Here is a 21,691-nt window from a genome sequence, read left to right as displayed (position 1 = left end):
TGGCTCACAACCAATTGTAATGGGATCTGATGCCCTCTTCTAGTGTCTGAAGACAGCTACAGTGAACTTACATATAATAAAGAAATATTTGAAAAAACAAAACACTCAAGGTAGGCCAACCTTAACAACTGGTCCCTTTCTCCATCATCCATACACAGGAGACAAATCCTCTACACCTGATGAGCCCACAGGTGGGTCAGTGAGGAAGTAAAATCCTGCCAAGAGCACATCACTAGTGCTCACTGGTCACTGTCAGCCTTTGTTCAGTAAGACCTGAGGCTGCTCAGACCAAAAGGAAATGTGTGTTTGAATCACCAAATGGCTAGCCTGTTACGGATCCCAAGTTTGGGAGCCAGGAGAAATGCCCTCCCAAACCTGTGCTGTTGCAGGGGTCCAGGCTCAGGGAAGCAGCCGAAGGCCATTCATTACCCAGCCCTAAGAGCCTCTCAACTAGTGAATCACAATGGAAGAGGCTCAGCACCTGCTACAAAAAGGCCTGTGGCCGCCCTGGGCTTTACAACTGCAGGGCTGTACTGACCCAGCTACCAGCTGACACAAGGAAGGCTGAGCTACTTCATCTTTTTACAAGGCCAAACTGCTTGGAGCAAATCCTGGCTCTCTGGAGCCCCACGACTGTGGCTCTTGTTGAGTCTGAGAATGGCGGAGCATGAAGGAGCCTCGGCACTCGATTCATCTGTCTTCCTTTATTGTTGAGACAATAAAGGCACAAAGGTGGGAAGGCACGTGCCCAAAGATAGACGATACTAGAACCAGAACCCAGGTGCACAGCAGCTGGAGGCGCCAAGGCTCTGACCTTCACGAGCGACACGGAAGCACTCAGGGGCTGGAAACCTAGGAGGCTAGGAGCCAAGATTTTTTTTTTGTGATGAGATAAAATTCTGGGCTGAATTGGAAATGTATGGTTTCAGAACTAGAGGTTATTTCATCTAAGAGATGCAACTACCTCTGTCTTGGATCAAAAATAAACATACAAGAAAAATTAAGTAATTTTTAAAGGGCTAGAGAAAGATGGCTTAGTGGCTAAGAGTACTTGCTGCTCCTGCAGAGGAGATCCAGTTCCCAGCACACGTAGCTCACACCCACCTGTACGACCAATTCCAGAGGGTCAACACACAGTTATATATACACACGTAGACAAGAACACACAAGCAAAATAAGATATATACTTTTTGATGTTGTTTCTTTGAGACAGGGTTTCTCCACATACCCCTTCCTGGCTGTCCTGTCCTGGTACTCTATTGGCCAGCATAGCCTCAAGCTCAGAGATCCACCTGCTTCTGTCTTCTGATTGGAATTAAAGGCCACGATGCCAGATCCTTTTTTTTTTTTTAATTTACTTACTTATTTAACAACAGGATTTCTCTATATACCCTGGCTGCCCTAGAACTTCCTATGTAAATGAGACTGGCCTCAAAAATCACAGTTCCGCCTGCTTCTGCTTCTCAAGTATTGAGATTAAAGGCATACACCAGCATACCTGGGTTTATTTCTACTTTTTTTTTTTTTTTTTTTTTTTTAGTTTTTCGAGACAGGGTTTCTCTGTGTAGCTCCAGCTGTCCTGGAACTCACTCTGTAGACCAGGTTGGCCTCGAACTCAGAAATCCGCCTGCCTCTACCTCCCAAGTGCTGGGATTAAAGGTGTGCGCCACCAATGCCCGGCTTATTTCTACTATTTTTATTTGTGTGTGTGTGTGAACATGTACACTGATGCAGGTGACAGAAATATTAGATTCCCCTGGAGCTGAAGTTACAGGAGGCTGTGAGCTGCCAAGTATTGGGAACTAGGTTTGGATTATCTTGAACACCACCAAGTGCTCTTAAACACAAAGTGACTTCACTGGTGATGCCCGCCTTTAATCCCTGTGCTCAAGAGGCAGAAGGTAGTGGATCTCTGAGTTTGAGGCCAGCCTGGTCTACAGAGTTCCAGGACAGCCAGGGCTACACAGAGAAACCCTATTTTGGGAAAACAACAACAATGATGACCAAACCAAACCAAACCAAACCACCCCGCTAAGTGATTTCTGAGCCCTGAACTAAGTCATCCTGAAGATCCCAGTGAGCTGGACGAATGAGGCAGACAGCTGAAAGTGAGCTACAGAACACACCAGGAAGCCATGAGCCTGCTAGTTAAATGAGGGGCCTCAAGGCAGTTTAAGCAGCAAGGATTAACCTTCCTTTGCCAGGCTGCCTGAAACAGCTTCAGAATAGGGGGAAAAGCTCTTCTGCCTCTGTTCAGCTGCCCAGGATGTGCTGGGCACAAAACCAGGGCAAAGTCACCAGAGTGGCAATGGCTGGGATTTCTCTTACAAGAAAGCAAGCAGCTCCTACCTTATCCTTACAGGCAATGATGGATAAAAACGCTGCAGAGAGATAACTGCTGGTCCTCACACTCTCTGGGTATAGAAAGTCCCTTCAGTATGTACCTCAACATGACACAGGTCCAGCCCAACTCAAGCTCTGACTTAGCGCCTGAGCTTTCCGAGGCAGCCTGCAGCCTGCCCTTCTGGGCCGTCATCCACGGAGCACATGGCGGGCACATGTTCATCCCTGCACTCTGGCGTCCACACCTCTGTCGACCTGGAATGGGCCTACTCCTTCATCCCTTCACCCCATCCATCCTCCACGACCCAGCTCAGAAACACCCCACAAACACATACTCCCAGTTGGTCTTCCTTCTCCTGCCACACTGTGACTGTGACTGAATGCCAATGGCAGTGTGCCTCATTTGAGAGATAGCTGGATACTTCTAGAGAATAACAACTGGGTCCCAGATGGCCCCATGCAGACAGTTTCACAGTGTGCTCAAAATGTTTGCAGAACCGAGTGGAACTAGAAACTGCCAGCCTCTTTTCTTTGCCCTCATCGTCTAACAGAAACAAGCAGCCCACCCTTGGATGCCATCCAGGAGCCCCAGCAACTAGTGTTGGGAATGGCCGGCTCTTTCTCTGGGATGATTTGTGTGGCCTGGCCTCTCTGCTTCTTACCTCAGAACTAAGAAGAATAGTCCTTGACGAGAGCTGAGTGTTTTGAGATGAGCAGCCCTAGAAACAGATTCTCAAGTCCAGCGCCACTATTTCAAACCCCCTTTAGATTTGTGTACCATTTACCAACTAATGCTAGGAACTTGAAGCCTATTTCCAGCTAAAGGCCTCTTCTTTCATCACAAACACCCTAGTGTACAGCAGTTGAGAGAGCTGCACTGAAGACTCTTGGGTAGCCTGCTGACTTTGTATTCCAGAGTGTAGAGATTTCCATTTCAAGTGTGGAGACACTTCATGGTTTCAGGCCGCTGTGCTCTCAAGGTTCCTGGTACAAATCACCTGAGCCCACAGGGTTGGTTCAGTCAGCACTACAGTGATCTCACTGTGCTCATAACCACTGCCTACACACTGATAACTGAGTCAACCTTTATACAAGTATCTGCCTGCCCACTCCCCACTGTTAAGTCAGATACATTCCAAGGGATGCTTAGTGGATTCTGTCTGGAAATTCTGTACCTGCATTTATTTAGTATCTACTGGTACTAAAAGTACAACTATTATCACTTGGCTATTGTTAGTGTTTTGTCTAAGCTCCACCCCACACCTACCTGGCAATAGCCAGGTATGCCCCACCCCAGAGACCTGGCCCACTATAAGAGGGGCTACTTGCCCCTCCTCTCTCTCTTTTGTTCTCCGCTCTCCCACATACTCTCACCTCTCTGCCCCTTGGGCTTTCCTCCCCACCCCCTCCACTGATCATGGCCGGCCTCCACTTCACTTCTCTACTCTCTCTCTCTCTCTCTCTCTCTCTCTCTCTCTCTCTCTGTCCCACTAACTCCCATCCCCTACTATGCCTGTGTGTGTGTGTGGTCCCTCAGGGGCAGAGGTGTCCAGGCAAGGGCCCACCTAGACACCTTCCCCCACGCCACCAAGCCACACTCCCCTAACCCCCAATCCTCTTCCTTTTTAAGCCCCCTTCAGCTATTCCTGATAATTTTAATTTTTAATTTAGAAATGGGTCATCCAAGTTTTTTAAAGGGTCCCAGCTGGGGCTGGAGAGATGGCTCAGTGATTAAGAGCATTGCCTGAGGGGCTGGAGAGATGGCTCAGTGGTTAAGAGCACTGACTGCTCTTCCAGAGGTCATGAGTTCAAATCCCAGCAACCACATGGTGGCTCACAACCATCTGTAATGAGATCAATACACTCTTCTGGAGTATGAAGATAGCTACAATGTACTCATCACATATATAAAATAAATAAAAATCTTTAAAAAAAAAAAAAGCATTGCCTGAGGCAGTTTCTTCTTCTTCTGCATAATCAAGCTAAAAATCACAACCTAGGCTGGGCATAATGGTGTGTAGCTTTAGTCCCAGTACTCAGGAGGCAGAGACAAGCAGATTTCTATGAGTTCAAGGATAGCCTGGTCTACACAGCAGCTTCAAGCCACCCCAGTGATGTTATACAGTAAGACTCTGTCTCAATAAATAAATATAGATAGATATAGATAGACAGAGAAAATAAAAATTACAACCTGATGGCTCCGCAGTACAGCATTTGCCTAGCATGTGAAAAGCTCTGGGCTCAATACCCTGGGTGTGAGCTGCTCTATTTACCTTATATATATAACAGCACTCTGGATGCCACAAAACCCAGGAGTTGCTTGTAGGTCCTCATGAAGTGAAGGGAATATTATAAAAAAATTCATTCCCAATTATATTGATAATTTATGAGTGTTCAAGGAGATAAAGTTCTAGTCTTTTCAAAGATACCAGAGCCACGGTGATGCAGTCCACTTTGGAATGCCCAAGCCAGGCCTAAGTCAGTAGCAGTAGTTTATATAATCCAAGTCTCAGCTTTCTCATCTCTAAAATGGGAGACACTGTGCAATGTATGGGATTGTTGAAAAGGCCAAAAAAGTAATCAAATCTGTAAAGCACACGCTGCATTCCCTAGGAGCAACCAACTCAACAGCAGCTGGAAGACGAGCAGCACTGTGACTTGATGCCCTGACAGACTCTAGACTTGCCAAGGCAATCAGTGGCAATGTGCTACTTCTATGCAAATTCCAATGGGAGACAATGCCACAGAGAAGTAAAAGCAACAGGTCCACCTGAGGGAAGAAAAAATTCTTTCGAGACAGGGTTTCTCTGCGTAGCCCTGGCTGTCCTGGAATTCACTCTGTAGCCTAGGCTGGTCTCGAGCTCAGAAATCCCCCTGCCTCTGCCTCCCAAGTGCTGGCAGGCTCGCTGACAGGCGTGCGCCACCACCGCCCGGCTATTCTCTCCTCTCCCCTCCCTTCCTTTCCTTTTCTTTTCTTTTCTCTTCAGACACTGTCTCTTTATATAAGTGCTAGAACTTACTATGTAGACCAGACTGGCCTCTGCCTCTGGAGTACTAGAATTCTTAATTTTTAATTTTTTTTCTCTCTGGGCGGTGGTGGCGCACGCCTTTAATCCCAGCACTCTGAGAGGCAGAGGCAGGCAGATTTCTGAGTTCAAGGACAGCCAGAGCTACACAGAGGAAACCCAGTCTCAAAAAAACAAAGGGGGTGGGGGGAAGAAAGAAAAGAAAGAAAATAAACTAGCAATCATTTTAACTTTTAAATGCCAGCCTTGGAGCTGGAGAGATGCTCCATGGTTAAGAACACTCTCTGCCCTTCCAGAGGACCCAAGTTCAGTTCCCAGCACTCTATCAGACAACTCGCAATGGCCTGTAACAGCAAACAGGCAGGCAGGCAGGCAAACATCTTTCAGGTTTCCTTGCTAAAGAGCCCTCCCTCTCTGGGTCTGAACAGGGAAGAGCAGCAGGGCCATACAGAGACAAGTCCTATTTTTGTATTTATACCTATTAGATCTTATTAGGATTACAAAGAATCCATAGTTCTTGCTCACACAGATAGCAAAGAATCCATTCCTAGGGTTCTTAGATCCTAATTCCTTTTACAGGAAGCAAAAGAACTGTTATTAATTGATCTAAGTGAATTAATGAAGCAAATTCATCATTAGAACAAACAGTGCCTTAAAACAGATCCAAATGTTAATTATTTTATTACTAAACATAGTTAAACATCTATCTATTCTTACATCATCTATCACTGGAGCATCTGATTCAGACACAGCTTTTAAAAAGCACAGCATACACTTCCACGTCTGTCTTTTTTAAAGAATTAATTTTTTATTTTATGTATATGAATACACTGTTTTCTCTACAGACACTCCAGAAGAGGGGATCAGATTCCATTACAGATGTTGTGAGCCACTGTGTGGTTGCTGGGAATTGAACTCATGACCTCTGGAAGAGCAATCAGTGCTCTTAACTGCTGAGCTGTCTCTCCAATCCTCATGTCTTACTTTCTAAAAAAAATTTTTTTACTGGGGCTAGAGTGATGACTCAGTAATTGAGTACACTTGTTGCAGAGTACCTAGGTTCAGCTCCCAGTACCCATGTAACACCTCACAAACATCTGAAATGAAACTCCAGTTCTTGAGGATCTAACAGCCTCTTCTAGCCTCCATGGGAACTGTACACATGCAGACATATATACAGTCAAAACATCCAGACATATAAAAAAGTTTTTAAAAGTATATATAATAAAATTCTATTAATTCAAAGTTAATTCAAAAACTTAAATGTTCCTTTCTGACGAAAATCCAATTAGTCTCCATAACCTTTAATAAAACATAAATTAGAAGGTTTCTCCCTGCTGGGCAGTGGTGGCACACGCCTGTAATCCCAGCACTCTGGGAGGCAGAGGCAGGCAGATTTCTGAGATCAAGGCCAGCCTGGTCTAGAGAGTGAGTTCCAGGACAGCCAGGGTTACATGGAGAAACCCTGTCTCAAAAAAACCAAATCCAAAAAAACCAAGAAAGTTTTCTCCCGCCTCTTCTAGCTCCTACCCCTGTATACCAAGGACTTCTGAAGATGCTTCCAGAACAGAGCATACTGCGCCCTGGCTAGCTGTTTAACACTTCAAGAAGATGTGTTGTTCCTCAGGAGCCATGTGACCTGCTATTGCCTGCAATCTACCTAGCAACTAAAACAGTACCTACCACACCTCTCCAACTATAGCACACTTATGCATCAGGTATAGGAATAGACCCAGTTCCAGGCTGTTTTCTTTTTAATGAACACCAGAAAAGAACCTGGTGGTGCAGAGGATCACAACTTTTAGCACAGCTTAGACAACCCTACTGTAAAGAGCTGATAAGGTTAGGAATTTAGCTCAGAGCCCTCAATCACCTACCATGTGAGACACCAAGTTTAATGTGTAGCACTGAAGGGAGAAAAGAAAGAAAAAAATAATACCTTTTGGGGTAGGCATGTGCACAAGTGGTTGAGTGCTTGATCCTCATTGCCCATAAACCAGGTATATGTCACCCCAACACCCCAGAAACAGGTAAAAAGACCAAGAGTTCAAAAAAAAAAAAAACAGGGCTAAGGATGTAGCTCTGGGGTGGGGTTCTTGACTAACACACATAAGGTATGAGAGTCAGTTGTTAGTACTTAAAATAGACAACGCCCTTGAAATTAAACACAAATGTCTAGCTATGAAGGAGATTTGGATCATCACTGGGCACAGTGGTACATGCCTGTAATCCTAGAGTGCGTTCAGGAAGCAGAAGCAAGGACGAGGTGTCCAAGGTCAGCTGAGCTACAAGAGTGCATTCTCTAAAGGAAATGGCAACATCAAAATCCCCCAAGATTATGATATACAAATTGTTTCTGAAACCCCGAAAGCTCTCCAGACACGGTGGCACAAATCAGTAATCCCAGGACTTGGGAGGCTAAGACAGAAGAAGAGATGAGGAGAGGGACAGCCAACTCCCCAAAGCTGTCCTCTAACCTCAACACAAGCACCATGGTGCACATGCACGTGTGCTCAAAGGTCGAGCATATAAACTACATAGGAGGGAGCCTCCATGTCTGCACTTCTAACAATCTCCCAGATGTTCCCATACACTTTATTTATCTATACCAAGAATGTACAAAAATGCTGTATTCTCAATGTTGCAGTTGCAGAAGCCAAAGCTCATAGAAAAAAAATTGGGCAGGACCCCAAACTACCAAGAGGCAGAGGCAGACTTGTCTTCTGACCCAAAACCCAGCACCTTTGTGACTAACTCATCACTAATCTTTTGATCTAAATATCACAACCAAAGAGATGTACAGCTTTCCTTTGCCCTGTGAGGAAGAGGGAGGAGATAGAGCCAGAAATTCCAGCTACAGAAGAGTCAGTCAGGTGTTTGTTAATTTCAAACCTTCAGCTAAGACTCCTTAAAGTGCTGGAAGGGAGCCAGGGATTTAGCTCAACATATTCTCAGCACACACAAGGCCCTGGGTTCTAGTCCCAGGGTGTGTGTGTGTGTGTGTGTGTATAAATTCTCTCTTCCTCCCTCCCTCCCTTCTCACATGCGCGCGTGTGCGCGCGCACACACACACACACACACACACACACACACGAACATAACTGTTACTGAGAGAAAGAAGATCTGGCTTGGAGATAGGGAATCATCTGGCCCGAGAGTTTGTACTAAATTCCTAAACAAATGGTGTGACCCTGCAAGCTCTGGGCTGAGCTGCTCAGACCTCTGCTGGAATACTCAGTGGCACCCACCACAGAATGGGTGACCTCTACAGAGGGTATCAGGGAAGGCACAGACGTGTATCTGTTCTAGAGAAGAGTAGACCTGAAACATGAACACCACTCACTGTTCTCCGTCAGCCATGGCACTGAGATCAGCCCTGCCCTCTGTGGCCCCAGGACGGCCAACCTGTGCCTGTTTCCCAGACCACAGGTGTCTGTACTAGACCCAAGCTTCGTGCTTCAGCCCAGGCTGAAGCCACAGGAGTACCTCTAACCTGACCCAACAGCGTAGGCCCTGCAGGAAGACAGCTCTCAGCCAGGTAGGAAATGTAATCTCCCAGACAGAGTTATCCAAGATGCACTAGGCCATACTACAGGCCAGAGCTCCTAACACAAACCCTGTTGACAGAAGGTTAACCACTTGGCAGGAATACTGCAAAGGGAATCTAGGCACTGGATGGGTGGATGGGTAGAACTTACATGGTTCCTTGTAACTTAGTGTACTGCCCTGGCCCAGTTATGAATCCCCATAGGAGGGAGAAGGCAGAACCTTTTTATCTGTACATCCTTACTGAAGACTATGAGTAGAAAACCATGGAAGGAAACACAATCCTTCCATGTGCTAGCCCTTCTGCTAGGAACCGCATATCACTGATTTACTTCTACGAAGAGCCCTGTGAAGGAAGCCACAGCATTCCCCTTTACAAAGGGAAGAGACGCAGGTGAGTACACATCAAGGCCCTGTTGGTCAGAGGAGGCTGCATGCAGACACACAACTGTCCACCTGGACCACTGTGCTGACTCCCTCCTGTATAAGGAGCACAGTAAATGCCTGCTGACTTGAGCTCACTACATTAGAAGCTGGCCAGTACCATACCAAGCCAAGACTGCTGTGTCCTCCTGCTGTGCTCAGATTTCCCTTCCAAATACAATCACCCATCCTCAATTACTAACCTATACAATCACCCATCCTCAATGACTAATCTAAACCAGCTGTTGGTTTTGGTTTTGGTTTTTGAGGATAGGACTTTTGCTATGTAGTCCAGGATGGTCTGGAACTAGCTATGAAGGAGAGGCTGGCTTCAAACTTCAGGAAATCCCACATATACTAGCATGCATACACACACACACACACACAGAGAGAGAGAGAGAGAGAGAGAGAGAGAGAGAGAGAGAGAGAGAGAGAGAGAGAGAGAGAGACAGAGACAGAGACAAAGAGAGAACACTAAAGTTGCTTTTGAATATTCTCTCAGGTTTTGGGTTTGGTTTGTTTGTTTGTTTGTTTCTTAAGTAGAGTTTCACTAAAGCTAGCTGGGAACTTCTGCCTTTACCTCCCAAGTGCTGGGATTACAGGTACAGGCCATTATATTCCACTCTCTTTCTTTCTTTTAAAAATCGTACATGGTAGCACACACCTATAGTACCAGCACTCGGAGGCAGAGGTAGATGGCTATCTTGTGAGTTCAGCCCCCAACTCCCGTGTCAGCCTGGAAAGATCATGCATGAGTACTTGACTTAGATACCTAGCAGCCGTCAAATGCAATGCTGGGAGTGGTGACGGAAGTATATTTGTAATTCATCACCCTCACCCGACAGGTGGAAAGAGAAGTACCCTTGAGGCTGACAGGCCAGCCAGGCCAGGTCCAAGTAAAAGACCCTGTCTCAGGAAACCAAGCAAACAGCTCCTGAAGAGTGACACTTGAGGTTGACCTCTGGCCTCCACATATACAATATAAGCATACATATGCTCATAATCTTACCAAAAAGAGATTTTTGTCATGTGATTCAAAGACACCAGTATGTTTGACTAGTCAACAGAGGGTCTTCAGACATCCCATCTGTCTTAAGAAATAAATAAAACTATGTCTTCAAACAAGAAGAGAAAGCGTCATTAAGGGAAATTCCCAATGCTCAGTTCCTTGGGTGGCTTTCAAGTTTTCCACCAAAGGGCATCCGGGACGGACAGTCCAGCAGGCACATTCACTATTAAGACACTGGCTTTCAACCTGGTATCTTGATATGGAGGACCAAAATGCCATATTCACTAACCAATTAATTTAATAAGATACCTTCCCATATGCTAATGATCTAGAGTGACTTTATTAAACATGAGGATACTACCTTTGTCTCAGCAATGAGCAGAACTTAATAAAGATATATTTCCCATACGATCACGGTCTCTGAATCAGTCAAACGCTCTTAGTGGAACTTAAATGATTTGCTTCCATGAATCTAAAGAAATGTACCAACACAGTCTCCACTGCTCAATCTTATATAATTGTATGTAACTAAAATAAGGCCCTTCTACAAGGCCTTTCTTCTTTATTAAAATAAGAAAAAAAAATCTGAATGACCGGGTGGTGGTGGCGCACACCTTTAATCCTGCACTTGGGAAGCAGAGGCAGGTGGATTTCTGAGACCAACCTGGTCTACAGAGTGAGTTCCAGGACAGCCAGGGCTATTCAGAGAAACCCTGTCTGGAAAAACCAAAAGAAAGGAGAAAAAAAGGAAATCTGAAAGCCCTAAGGTAGATGCTTCCTTAATTAGTTCCCATGCCATAAAAAGAAACTGGGCCAGTAAGATGGTGCCACAGGCAGAAGGGCACTTGCCTGAAGCCTGACCACCCAAGTTCAGTCCCCAACTCCCATGGTGGAAGGAGCTGTCCTTTGGTCTGTGTTCACACACACACACACACACACACATACACACACACACACTAAAAACTAAAGATGTGGTGATGCACATCTGTAACTCAGAACCCCTGCACTCAGGAGGCTGAAGCAAGTGGTCACAAGTTTAAGGGTAGCCTGGGCTACACACACAGCAAGGCCCACCCTTGCACCGCTCATACTCACCCTTAAAAAACAAACAACCAAGGAGTTGCAAGATGGCTCAGCAGGCAAGGAGCTTGCTGCTCAAGCCTCAAGACCTGAGTCTGAGCCCCAGAACTCTCAGAAGAGTAAAGGCAGAGAACCAACTCCTAAAGGTGGTCTTCTGGCCTCTTACACATATGTATGCCATGCCATGAGTGTCATAATAATAATAATAATAATAATAATTTAAATGAAGAGGCTGGAGAGGTACCTCAGAGGTTTACAGGCTTGCTGCTCTTACAGAGGACCTGCGTATGGTCCCTAACACTCACATTAGACAGCTCACAGCTGCCTATAACTCTAGTTCTAAGCAAGCTAGTGCTCCTCTCCCAGTCTTCCAGAGCACATACACACATGTGGTGCACAGAAACACACAGAAGCATTCATACAAATAAACAATAAGTAAACAAGTCTCCTGAGAAGAGACCCTTAGACATTTGAACATCTTTCTTAGGAGACTGTTAACAGAGTACAGACTATAAAGGTGTTTAAAAAAGTTAGTTCTTAGCCGGGCGGTGGTGGCGCACACCTGTAATCCCAGCACTCTGGGAGGCAGAGGCAGGCGGATTTCTGAGTTCGAGGCCAGCCTGGTCTACAGAGTGAGTTCTAGAACAGCCAGGGCTACACAGAGAAACCCTGTCTCGAAAAAACCAAAAAATAAATAAATAAATAAATAAATAAATAAATAAATAAATAAATAAATAAATAAAAAAGTTAGTTCTTGGCCATAGGCCTAGCCTGAGGCTGGTTCCTATTAACAATGACACAATGTAAATGTGTAAATGTGAACAGTGGTAACTTTTTCAGACAAGGACCATGTATTCCATTCTGTCATGTATACTTTAGGTAATCCTCACCTCAGCCATCTCAAAAGAGGATAAACTTAAGTCTCCTGGATAGCAAGGTCCATGTCCTAGTCATGTCTGATTCTTAGCTCTGAGCAGGGGGACTACGACTGGAGAACATAACAATGAATATATAGCTTAAAGGTAAAGGAACTTGGAAAAAACATGGGATCGACTCCTCATCTAACTGGAGCTACTACCTGGGACACATTTCAAAGAATGCAATCCGGCTTCCACGCTGTCCTTCTAAAGGGCAGTAGTACACCATCTTTGTAATGTGTACACCACCACCACCACCACCACCACCACCACCACCACCACCACCACCACCACGATAGCTTCTGAGCTTAGATACATATTCTGATGGGTAGACCATGGTGCTGACTCAATTCTTCCCTTCTCAGCCCCACACCTCACACACACAGGGTGTGTACTAAGCAGAGGGACAATGTCAGTCATGACAACACCCACAGCAATCATAGAAGTAAGCAGAACACATGATGTCCCTGATGTAGCTCAACTCAGTCTTGACCATCCAAGTCTCTGAGTTGAGATACATTACTTCATAACCCTTACTTTCTTCCCTCTACACTGGGATAAATAAATACACCTAACAGATACGTTTTGTGTGTGCCTGTGTGCAGTTATATGAATACATATATGCACATGTCTATAAACGCTAGGTCAAGGATAAAAAGGTCAAAGGTGAATGGCTTCTATTAATTGCCTTATTTTTGGAGACAGGATCATTCACTGAACCTGAAGCTCTAAAATTCAGAAAAGCTGACTGGCCGCTGAGGTCTGCCTGTCTCGGCCTTACTCCAGCTACCTGACAGCTGAGCACACTGCTCCCCTTCTCATGGGTGCCGGGATCTGAACTCAGGTCCTCATGCTTGTGTGGCAGGTACTTTTCCAACTGAGCCATATCTCCAGCCCAAGACTGGTTTTAGTCATACAACACTCATCTGTATCTACATACGTACTGAGCATTAACTGTAATCCAGATGCTGCTGAGGATACAGCCGTGAATATGTCTGTAAAATCCCACCTCATGGAGCCATAGGGTGCTGTAATACTCACGAGAAAGCACTTTACAAACTTCAAAGGCTTATACTAGTATGACATGCAGACTTGATCCGTGCATCACCACACAGCAGCTGCCCCAGCTAAAAGCCTGGAAATGATCTTCTTCCTGTCTCCGTCCTGCTCACTCACTCCAATAATCCCAAGAAATCACCAAGTCTCTTCTAACTCCCCTTTAGGAGTCTTGGGTATGTATTTCTGTGTCCATTTTCCATGTGTCTGGGCTAGGGCCTTTATTTCTACTTGCTGGTATCTGTGTAATGACAATGTCAAGAAAGTACTCATCTTTTACCATATGGCAAGCTTTGTGCTAAGAACTTTGCATGCACAGTTACCTTATCCTGTACTGCTGATGCTAGGACTTACAGAGGAAAGAAAGACACAGAATGACCTACCCACACACATAGTTAGTCAGTAAGGAAGCTATAGCTCAAGCCCTGGTCTGTAAGATTCTGTCTTCGTGTTACTGGATTCCTGCCGCTGTCCCTCCCAGGTCAGTTTACACACCTTAATTTATACTGCTGCTGGAATGTTCTTTAAAAACCTAAATAGATAAGATCTTCTACTATAAAAGAAGCACCAAAGGTCCTTTAACATATCCAGGGTAAGATCAGAAGGCCACAAGCCAGTCTCCAAGGTAACTTACAGCCTGTTCTGTCCCAGACTCCAGCTGGGAGGCACTGGAGCTGCTCTGGAACACACTAAACCCTCTATGACCCTCAATCTCCTTCCTCTGCAGAGACTCCCTCCCTCCCTTCCTCCCCTCCAAACAAGAACTTCCCCCTGTAACCTCATCTAAACACACTTCACTACTGACTTCTAAAATTACTCCTGGCCCTTCCCACCCCCACATTTCCAATCCAGACTTCTCCTAGGAAGACAGACATTGTATTCTCATCCCTGACATTCAGAGTCCCAGCCAGCAGTAGGTCAAGAAATGAGTGGTGTGCAAATGATGATGGTGAAACCTCACAGCACTGCCTGAGGAAGTGGTTAGGTCCTAGGACAAGAATACAACTAGACCTCAATAATAAGGGAATAAAAAGGGAAGCTTACAGCAGCTCCTGGTCTCACAGGCAAACTCAAAAAGACAGAGAACTTTGAATAATTTTTTTACAACTGAGTCACTTCTTCAGAGTGTGTCAGCTGTCTCTCTACAAGCATCTGGGAAGCCAGTTCGGTCACCTCTACAACTGCAGAAGCTAAGCCTGGACAGAGACCTGAGTTATAACTCTTCCTGTATGGCAGACGGTGTGCTCAGAGTCTGTGAGGCGGGAGGGGATGCACGGTGACCCCTCCTCCACTCCACGGTGAAGAAACAGCTTCCAACATGCAGACTGGCAAAAACCAAGACTCTAATTACCACTGGAGAAAAGAGGGTCCTGATTAAGGCAGAGCCGTCAGAGAAAAGGGCTGATTAGTGAACACAGCCCTGTTCTCCATCTCCACAGCTCTAACTGGTGTCCGGTCCACAGATGGATGCCTGAAACTTCCCTGCATGCCCCTCCCACTCTCCAGACAGCAGCCAGATGCTTAAAACCCTTACCAATAATTAGACTTACTTCAGAACACCCTTCAAAAGCTTTCCACACACTCAGAATCCAAAGTCTGTTAGCAATTCAAGGCCCGCCTCTCCCTTCCCTTCCCAGACTCTCCTGTCAACCACTAGAAAGATACAGAGGAGATCTTTCAACCTCTTAAATCTTGCCGACTTTCCAGCCATTCTTAGGCTATTCTCCCAGCCAGGAAAAAGCCCCCCAAAGCTGGGTCCTTCCAAAGGCTGGGTCCTTCCAAAGCTCAAACTTCAACTTTTCAAAGATGTCACCCTGACCATTCTATCAAAACAGCCCCCTACTGCTCACTAGGACCTAACTTTTTAGTCATAATTAGTGCTCATCACTAACATCTCCAAAATGGTTAGTTTTTTCTTTTAGTGCCTGGTGTGCCCCCCTATCTCTCTTGTTGGCTAGCTTGGCCTTCAGATTACTCTGTAAACAAGGATGACCTTGACCCTCCTGCCTCCACCTCCCTGGTCAGGCCTTCGGGCTAGCATCTTTTCTTTGAAGTAGATACTGTTTGGTATCCCTCTAGAAGAAGACTGGATGTCCTGGGTACTCAGAACTCCCAGAATGTTTGCTATTATATTGGCAGAGAAGCATCCCTCAAGATAGGCTATCATATTATGAGACAAAAATCAATCAAATGTTTACCGTGTAGTTATGCCCCTACTACGTACTGAACAAACACTCCACTAGAGTTCACAATCCTGGAACAATGTCCCTGGTAACTTTCTGGGTTAAATACTTGTATGCATGATTCCTAACCTTTGGCCCACTCTCAAGGGATGACCTGTTACACTGTGATTCATGATCACGTTGCTGAGAAAACACACACACAGCATCGTGAGCTTCTTTGCAATCACTCACGCATTTTTCACATTTATCTCACTGAGGAAAACTACAAAGCACTTCCTAGATAGCCTCACTTCCTAGACAGGAAGCAAAGAAGCCTTCAAGTACCAATCAACAACAGGACTGGGCCAACAGAGGCAGAGTCCTCATCCTTTCAAGTTCAGGAGGAACAGGGAAGTGGTGAGTCACAAGGGGGGGGAGGGCTTACAACACGGAAGCTCGGAGAATCACTGGGCTATCGACATCTTAGGTCTCACTGAGGCCAGATCCTAGTTGGTGGATGTGGAACTCAAACTTGTTCAAGTACACTCAACAAGTGAACAGAGTGAGCGGGTACAGAGGGTCTCCTCACTCTCCAGTTCTCTTTTCTCTCCATAAAGGAGGCTTTTCAAGAAGACTCCTAAATCAGACGCAGAAGGCAGATCAGACGTCATCAAGAGCTCAGGAGAGGGCAGAAGTGGACCAAGAAACACATAAATGATAGGGTGGGGCAAAGAAATGAACCAAGGTGGGGGTAGAGGCAGAGGCTGGGAAGATGGGTGAGGCCAAAGAGAAAAAGAATACAATGGAATAAAGTGGAACGGACTGAGCACAAGTGCTCTGAGATCTGGGTCAGAGGCCTGACGGGGTATGGGAGAGTTTGGAGGGAGTGTGAAGATATTAGTGAATCGGCTCAAGGAGACCCAGAAGGAGTCAAGATGGAAAGGGATCCCCGGCTCGGATAGGCAACGAAAGAAGTCTGGCCGGAGAGTTCCAGAGTGGAAAGAGACCCCGAAACGAGTTAGACAAAGTGGAGTCCGGGCCTGGGAAGCCTTAGGAGAGCCAGTGAAGAGTCTGATGGGGCCCCGGCCGCCTCACCGCGCTTATTTTTGGTGCCGTGTTTCTTGGCAGCCGTCAGCTCCTGTTCGATCTTCTTCTCTAGGAACTCCTGCTTCTTGCTTAGCATCTCCTCCGTGTCCCGAAGCCGCTGTATGGCCTCCTGGGGGGTCGGGCCGCCCTTGCCCGCCTTACCCCCTCCAGCCCCGAACAGCTTCCCGAACACCGACATGGTTGCTGCTCGCCGCGCCGGCCTCCGGCGCCCACTCCGGCTCGGCTCGGCTCTGCTCCCGTGCCCACTCCCGGCCTGCCGCTCCCCGCAGCCGCAGGCCTCGCCTCCACCTCCGCCCCGCAGCTGGGCCCGGCCGCGCCACCTCCCACAGGCCCCCACGCCCGGGCCCGGCCGGCGTCAGGGCAACGCGCCGCTGACTACAGCTCCCAGAGCACCACGCGCCCACAGCCCCTCGAGTCTAAGGGAGGACCGCGCGCTGCATGCCGGGAGTCTGAGTTTTCCGGCTCCTGGCGTACGGTGGCGCACCTTTTTAGTCTCGCCGAGGTCAAAGGGCGATGTGGCATGCTGGACAATGTAGTCTCTTTAGACTGTGTTCCGTAGAGGCGAAAGAACTGGAGGAGAAATAACTATTACGAAAAGAGGGATTCGGATTCGTTGTGCTGCGCCGTGATAGAGCCCTGGACCTAATTCCCAGCACCTGAAGCAATAGTGATAACAACATCGCTCATTTTCTATGATCTCTGGAACATACTACTTTACATGCATAATCACATTTGATTCTTAAAGCAGTTTATGACAGATAATGCTGTTCCTATTTTGTGTATCTGTTTTGGAGCCAGACTTTCATGTAGCCTAGGCTGGCCTTGAACTTCCTAAGGATCAGAGTCTGGTCTGTCTCTGCTTCTGAAGTATTGGGTCTGTGCTGTTCCTAATCTATATGTAAGTGAATCAAGCCCAGGAAACTGACTGCCTGACTAGCTTACTTTCCCAGCCCAGTTGGTTCTCTCTACTTGGATGAGCTGACATTCTCTTTATTCGCCTAAGAGACCTTCTGATACCTCAGATTCTACCTTGGCAGTAGAATGCAACAGCAAAGCATTAAAATCAGCCTGGAATATTTACTCGCAAAGTTACTTCCTCTTACTTTCCAAAGCTGTAAATTTGAAATTGTCACAGGTCCTCTTAAAAGCATCTGTGAGTGAGATAGGAAATATGAAGGTCCCAGTTGGCTACAGGCGCTCAAAGAAAGATGTGTATTTTAGACAGGGCTTGACAATTCATGCCTATAATCTCAGATCTTGAGAGGCTGAAATAAGAGGACTGCCCTGAGTCCTACCTCGGCCACAGAGTGAGCTGCAGGTCAGCGTGGACTAGACATTAGGCACCAAGGGAAAAAAATCACTTATAAATGCCTTTAGGAGGTCCCATGACAATTTCTGTTTTGTTGTAAGACAAGGTCTTCTTATGCAGCCCTGACTAGCCTCAAAAATAATCTGTCTCAGCCTTTGGAGTTTTCTATCCTGCATGTTCCAGGCATTCTGACCAGCAATTATTATTGAACCAGAAGAAGGTCCTAGCACTCTGAAAGTCAGCAGACAGGCCAGGTGTGGGGGCATACATACCTGGATTCTCACCACTTTGAAGAAAGGCAAGAGGTCTGGGGCACAAGGTCTGCTTCATAACAAGTTCAAAGCTAAGCTGGGATCCATAACCTAAACCTTGGCCAAGGGGCTGTGTTTAAAGCACCGTGAATGGTAAGTCACATTTGTGTCTGTTCTCTAATGGAAATTTTGTAATGTTTTATCAAAGTTTAAAAATAAAGAAAACAGAGCCCATCTGTGAAGCATCAGCACAAGCCATTTGGATCTAAGCAGTCTGCCCTGTCACCGCTTAACTGAGTCATGCTGCTCTCTGGCACTCAAAGCAGAGCTTTTTTGCCATGGTCCTCAAATCCTGCGAATAGGCAGGCAGAGGCTACAGAACTCACCGCCAGTCTAGACGACTGTCGAGCTACACTGGCCAACAGCAAAGTCCTTGTGTCCTAGCAAGTTAGGGTCATCTGAGAGGAGGGAGCAGAGCAGAGCATTTTCTTAATTAGTGATCAGTGGGGAAGGGTCCAGCTTTTGGGTGAAGCTACCCCTGGGTTGGTGGCCCTGGGGTCTGTAATAAAGCAGGCTGAGCAAGCCATGGGGAAGCAAAACTGAGATCTGCACCCCTTCGCCTTTATGTAGGCTCCTGCCTCCAGGCTGTGTGAGTCCCTGTCCTGACCTCCATTCAAAATGAACAATGATGTGGAAGTGTGAGCCAAATAAACCCTTTCCTCCCCAAGTTGTTTTTGGTCATGGTGTTTCATCAGAACAACAGAAACCATCACAGTGATAGTAAGACACTGTAGGAGTCTAGAAAGTTCTTATAGCAGAAAACTCAAATTTAACCTGAGTAATCTTCCCATACAATTGGCATCTGCCTTTGGGGAGGAATTTGAACCTACACTGGGACTCTGTTTTTCCTTTTTTCTTTCTTTCTTTCTTTCTTCCTTCCTTTCTTTCTTTCTTTTTTCTCTCTTTCTTTCTTTCTTTCTTTCTTTCTTTCTTTCTTTCTTTCTTTCTTTCTTTTAAAAAAGACTTTTATATAAGTGTTTTATATAGCTGTCTTCAGACACTCCAGAAGAGGGCATCAGACCCCATTACAGATGGTTATGAGCCACCATGTGGTTACTGGGACTTGAACCCAGGACCTCTGGAAGAGCAGCCAGTGCCCTTAACTGCTGAGCCATCTCACCAGTCCCTGGAACTCTGTTTTTAAAAGGGTGCTAAAAGCCAGGGGCAGTGTCTGTCTATAGTGGATGACACAGGAGACCACAAGTTCCAAGCTAGTGTGGCCTTCGTAGCAAAATTCTGTCTCGCCAGGCGGTGCTGGTGCACGCCTGTAATCCCAGCACTCTGGGAGGCAGAGGCAGGTGGATTTCTGAGTTCGAGGCCAGCCTGGTCTACAGAGTGAGTTCCAGGACAGCCAGGGCTATACAGAGAAACCCTGTCTCGAAAAAAACAAATCCAAAAAAAACAAAAAACAAAAAATATATATCCTGTCTCAATCTTAAAAATGAAGATAAAGGAGGAGAAAGAGGAAGAGGAGAAGAAGAACTGAGACATCGCGCTGACACCTGCCCAGGATATGGACTACATCACGCTGACATCCATGACACCTGCCTAGGATATATGGACGACATCGCGCTGACATGTGGACAGTTGCCATCCTGCCTGAGGGTTTACCTCTCACAGAGTACGTTGCTTAAGTACTGGAGAGGCTGGGCTTCACTGTTCTGACCTTTGGGTCAAGTGCAGATCCTTTTGGAAAACTTTCTTAACTACTAACACCTCCATAAAAGCCATGTGGAAAACAGGGCTGGAGCGCTAGCTGCTCTTCTGGGCTCAGTTCCTAGCACCGGAGCGGTGGCTTACAAATGCAAGCCCAGCCCCAGGCAATCCAACACCCTCTTCTGACCTCCTCAGACACCAGGTGCTCATGTAGTACAAATATATACATGCATGCAAAACGCCCACTTAATAGAATCTTTCTACTTAAAGACTCGAACCCAGGCACTGATGGCAATCTTCCTGTCTCCACCTCTCAAGTGCTGATAGACATGAACCCTTTATCCATTTTCAGTGAGCCCAAGGCCTTCTGTACGCTGGGAAAGCTCTCCCACTAAACTAAATCCCTGGTCCCTACAAAGCTTTTGCTTTCACACCCAAAGGAATTTATTTATGCCAGGGATGCTGGTTTACATCATTGATCCCAGCACTCAGGCGTCAGAAGCAGTAGGTTCTCTGTCAGTGTGAGGCTAGCCTGGTCTATAGAGTGAGTTCTAGGTCTCACAGGGCTACATTGTGAGACCTTATGTCAAAGGCGGTGGTGGAAGTGAGCTCCCTGGAGAGTTGGAAAGGGGATAGGCCAAGCCCAACCCAGCAGAACCTGAGGAGGGGGAGGGAGATGCTGGATGTGGTGGAGGTGTCACCTTGCTAGGACTATTGCATAACCCCTGAAGTGTGCCCCACAATGACTTTCCAAAGATACCTATCCCTAGAATGTCCCTTAAAGGTTTTAAGAGGAATGGTATTTTGAATCATCCAGTTAGACACGGTGTGATTACAAGGAGGATCAGAATGCAGGACGCGCCTCCTGGCTTTGAGGATGAAGCCAGGCCAAGCCAAGAAATGCTGACTTTAGGAATCCAGAAAAAACCCAAGTGGTGGTGACTTATGTCTTTAATCCCATCACTCAGGAGGCAGAGGCAGGCAGATTTCTGTGAGTTCAAGGCTAGCCTGGTCTACAGAGTGAGTTCCAGGACAGCTAGGGCCACACAGAGAAACCCTGTCTTACAAAAAACAAAACAAACCCCCAAACCAAAAACCAACAAACAAAAAAACCAACCAACAAACAAAAACAAAATTCAGACCTGTGATGGCTCAGTAAGTAATTCATACCCACACATAAATAAAATGCAATTTTCACTTTTAAGACAGAAAAGCAGTAGATAGATTCGCCCTCCCCTAAAGTCCCTGTTATTAACACAGCCCTTGACTTTAGCAAGAAGCATGAGCTTCTGACCTCTAAAACTATACCCAAGGAAAAAAAGTTATATTGCTGAAGCACTATGTTTATTGTCATTTTTTAAGGTACCACAGAAACCTGATACCCCTCCCCACAGGCTGTCCCCCTTCATCCTTACCCCTGCATTCTGTACATGGTGACCAACAAAGGCTTAAAAAGAGAAACAAGGGCTGGAGACATGGCTCAGCGATTAAGAGAACCAACTAATTTTCCGGAGGTCCTGAGGTCAAATCCCAGCAACCGCCGGGCTGTGGTGGCACACGCCTTTAATCCCAGCACTTGGCAGGCAGAGGCAGGCAGATTTCTGAGTTCAAGGCCAGCCTGGTCTACAGAGTTCCAGGACAGCCAGGGCTACACAGCCTGTCTCAAAAAAAAACAAAACAAAAACAAAAACAAACAAACAAACAAACAAAAAATCCCAGCAACCACATGGTGGCTCACAACCATCC

At 46.3% G+C, this 21,691-nt stretch overlaps 1 protein-coding gene across 1 annotated transcript in view; it reads right to left on the bottom strand.

Moving 5' to 3' along the window:
• Chmp4b (charged multivesicular body protein 4B) overlaps positions 1 to 17,011 on the bottom strand; it is a 39,690-nt gene extending 22,679 nt beyond the window's left edge. Inside the window, exon 1 of the mRNA XM_052184012.1 lies at positions 16,658 to 17,011. Within this exon, the coding sequence (XP_052039972.1) occupies positions 16,658 to 16,847 (190 nt within the window). The 5' untranslated portion in view covers positions 16,848 to 17,011. The remainder of the gene's footprint in view (positions 1 to 16,657) is intronic.
• Between the last annotated feature and the right edge of the window lie 4,680 nt (positions 17,012 to 21,691).

Source organism: Apodemus sylvaticus, chromosome 5, assembly GCF_947179515.1.
Source record: "Apodemus sylvaticus chromosome 5, mApoSyl1.1, whole genome shotgun sequence".
Taxonomy (NCBI): Eukaryota; Metazoa; Chordata; class Mammalia; order Rodentia; family Muridae; genus Apodemus; species Apodemus sylvaticus.
Note: the sequence above shows the minus strand (reverse complement) of the source record. Positions and strands in the feature narration are given on the sequence as shown.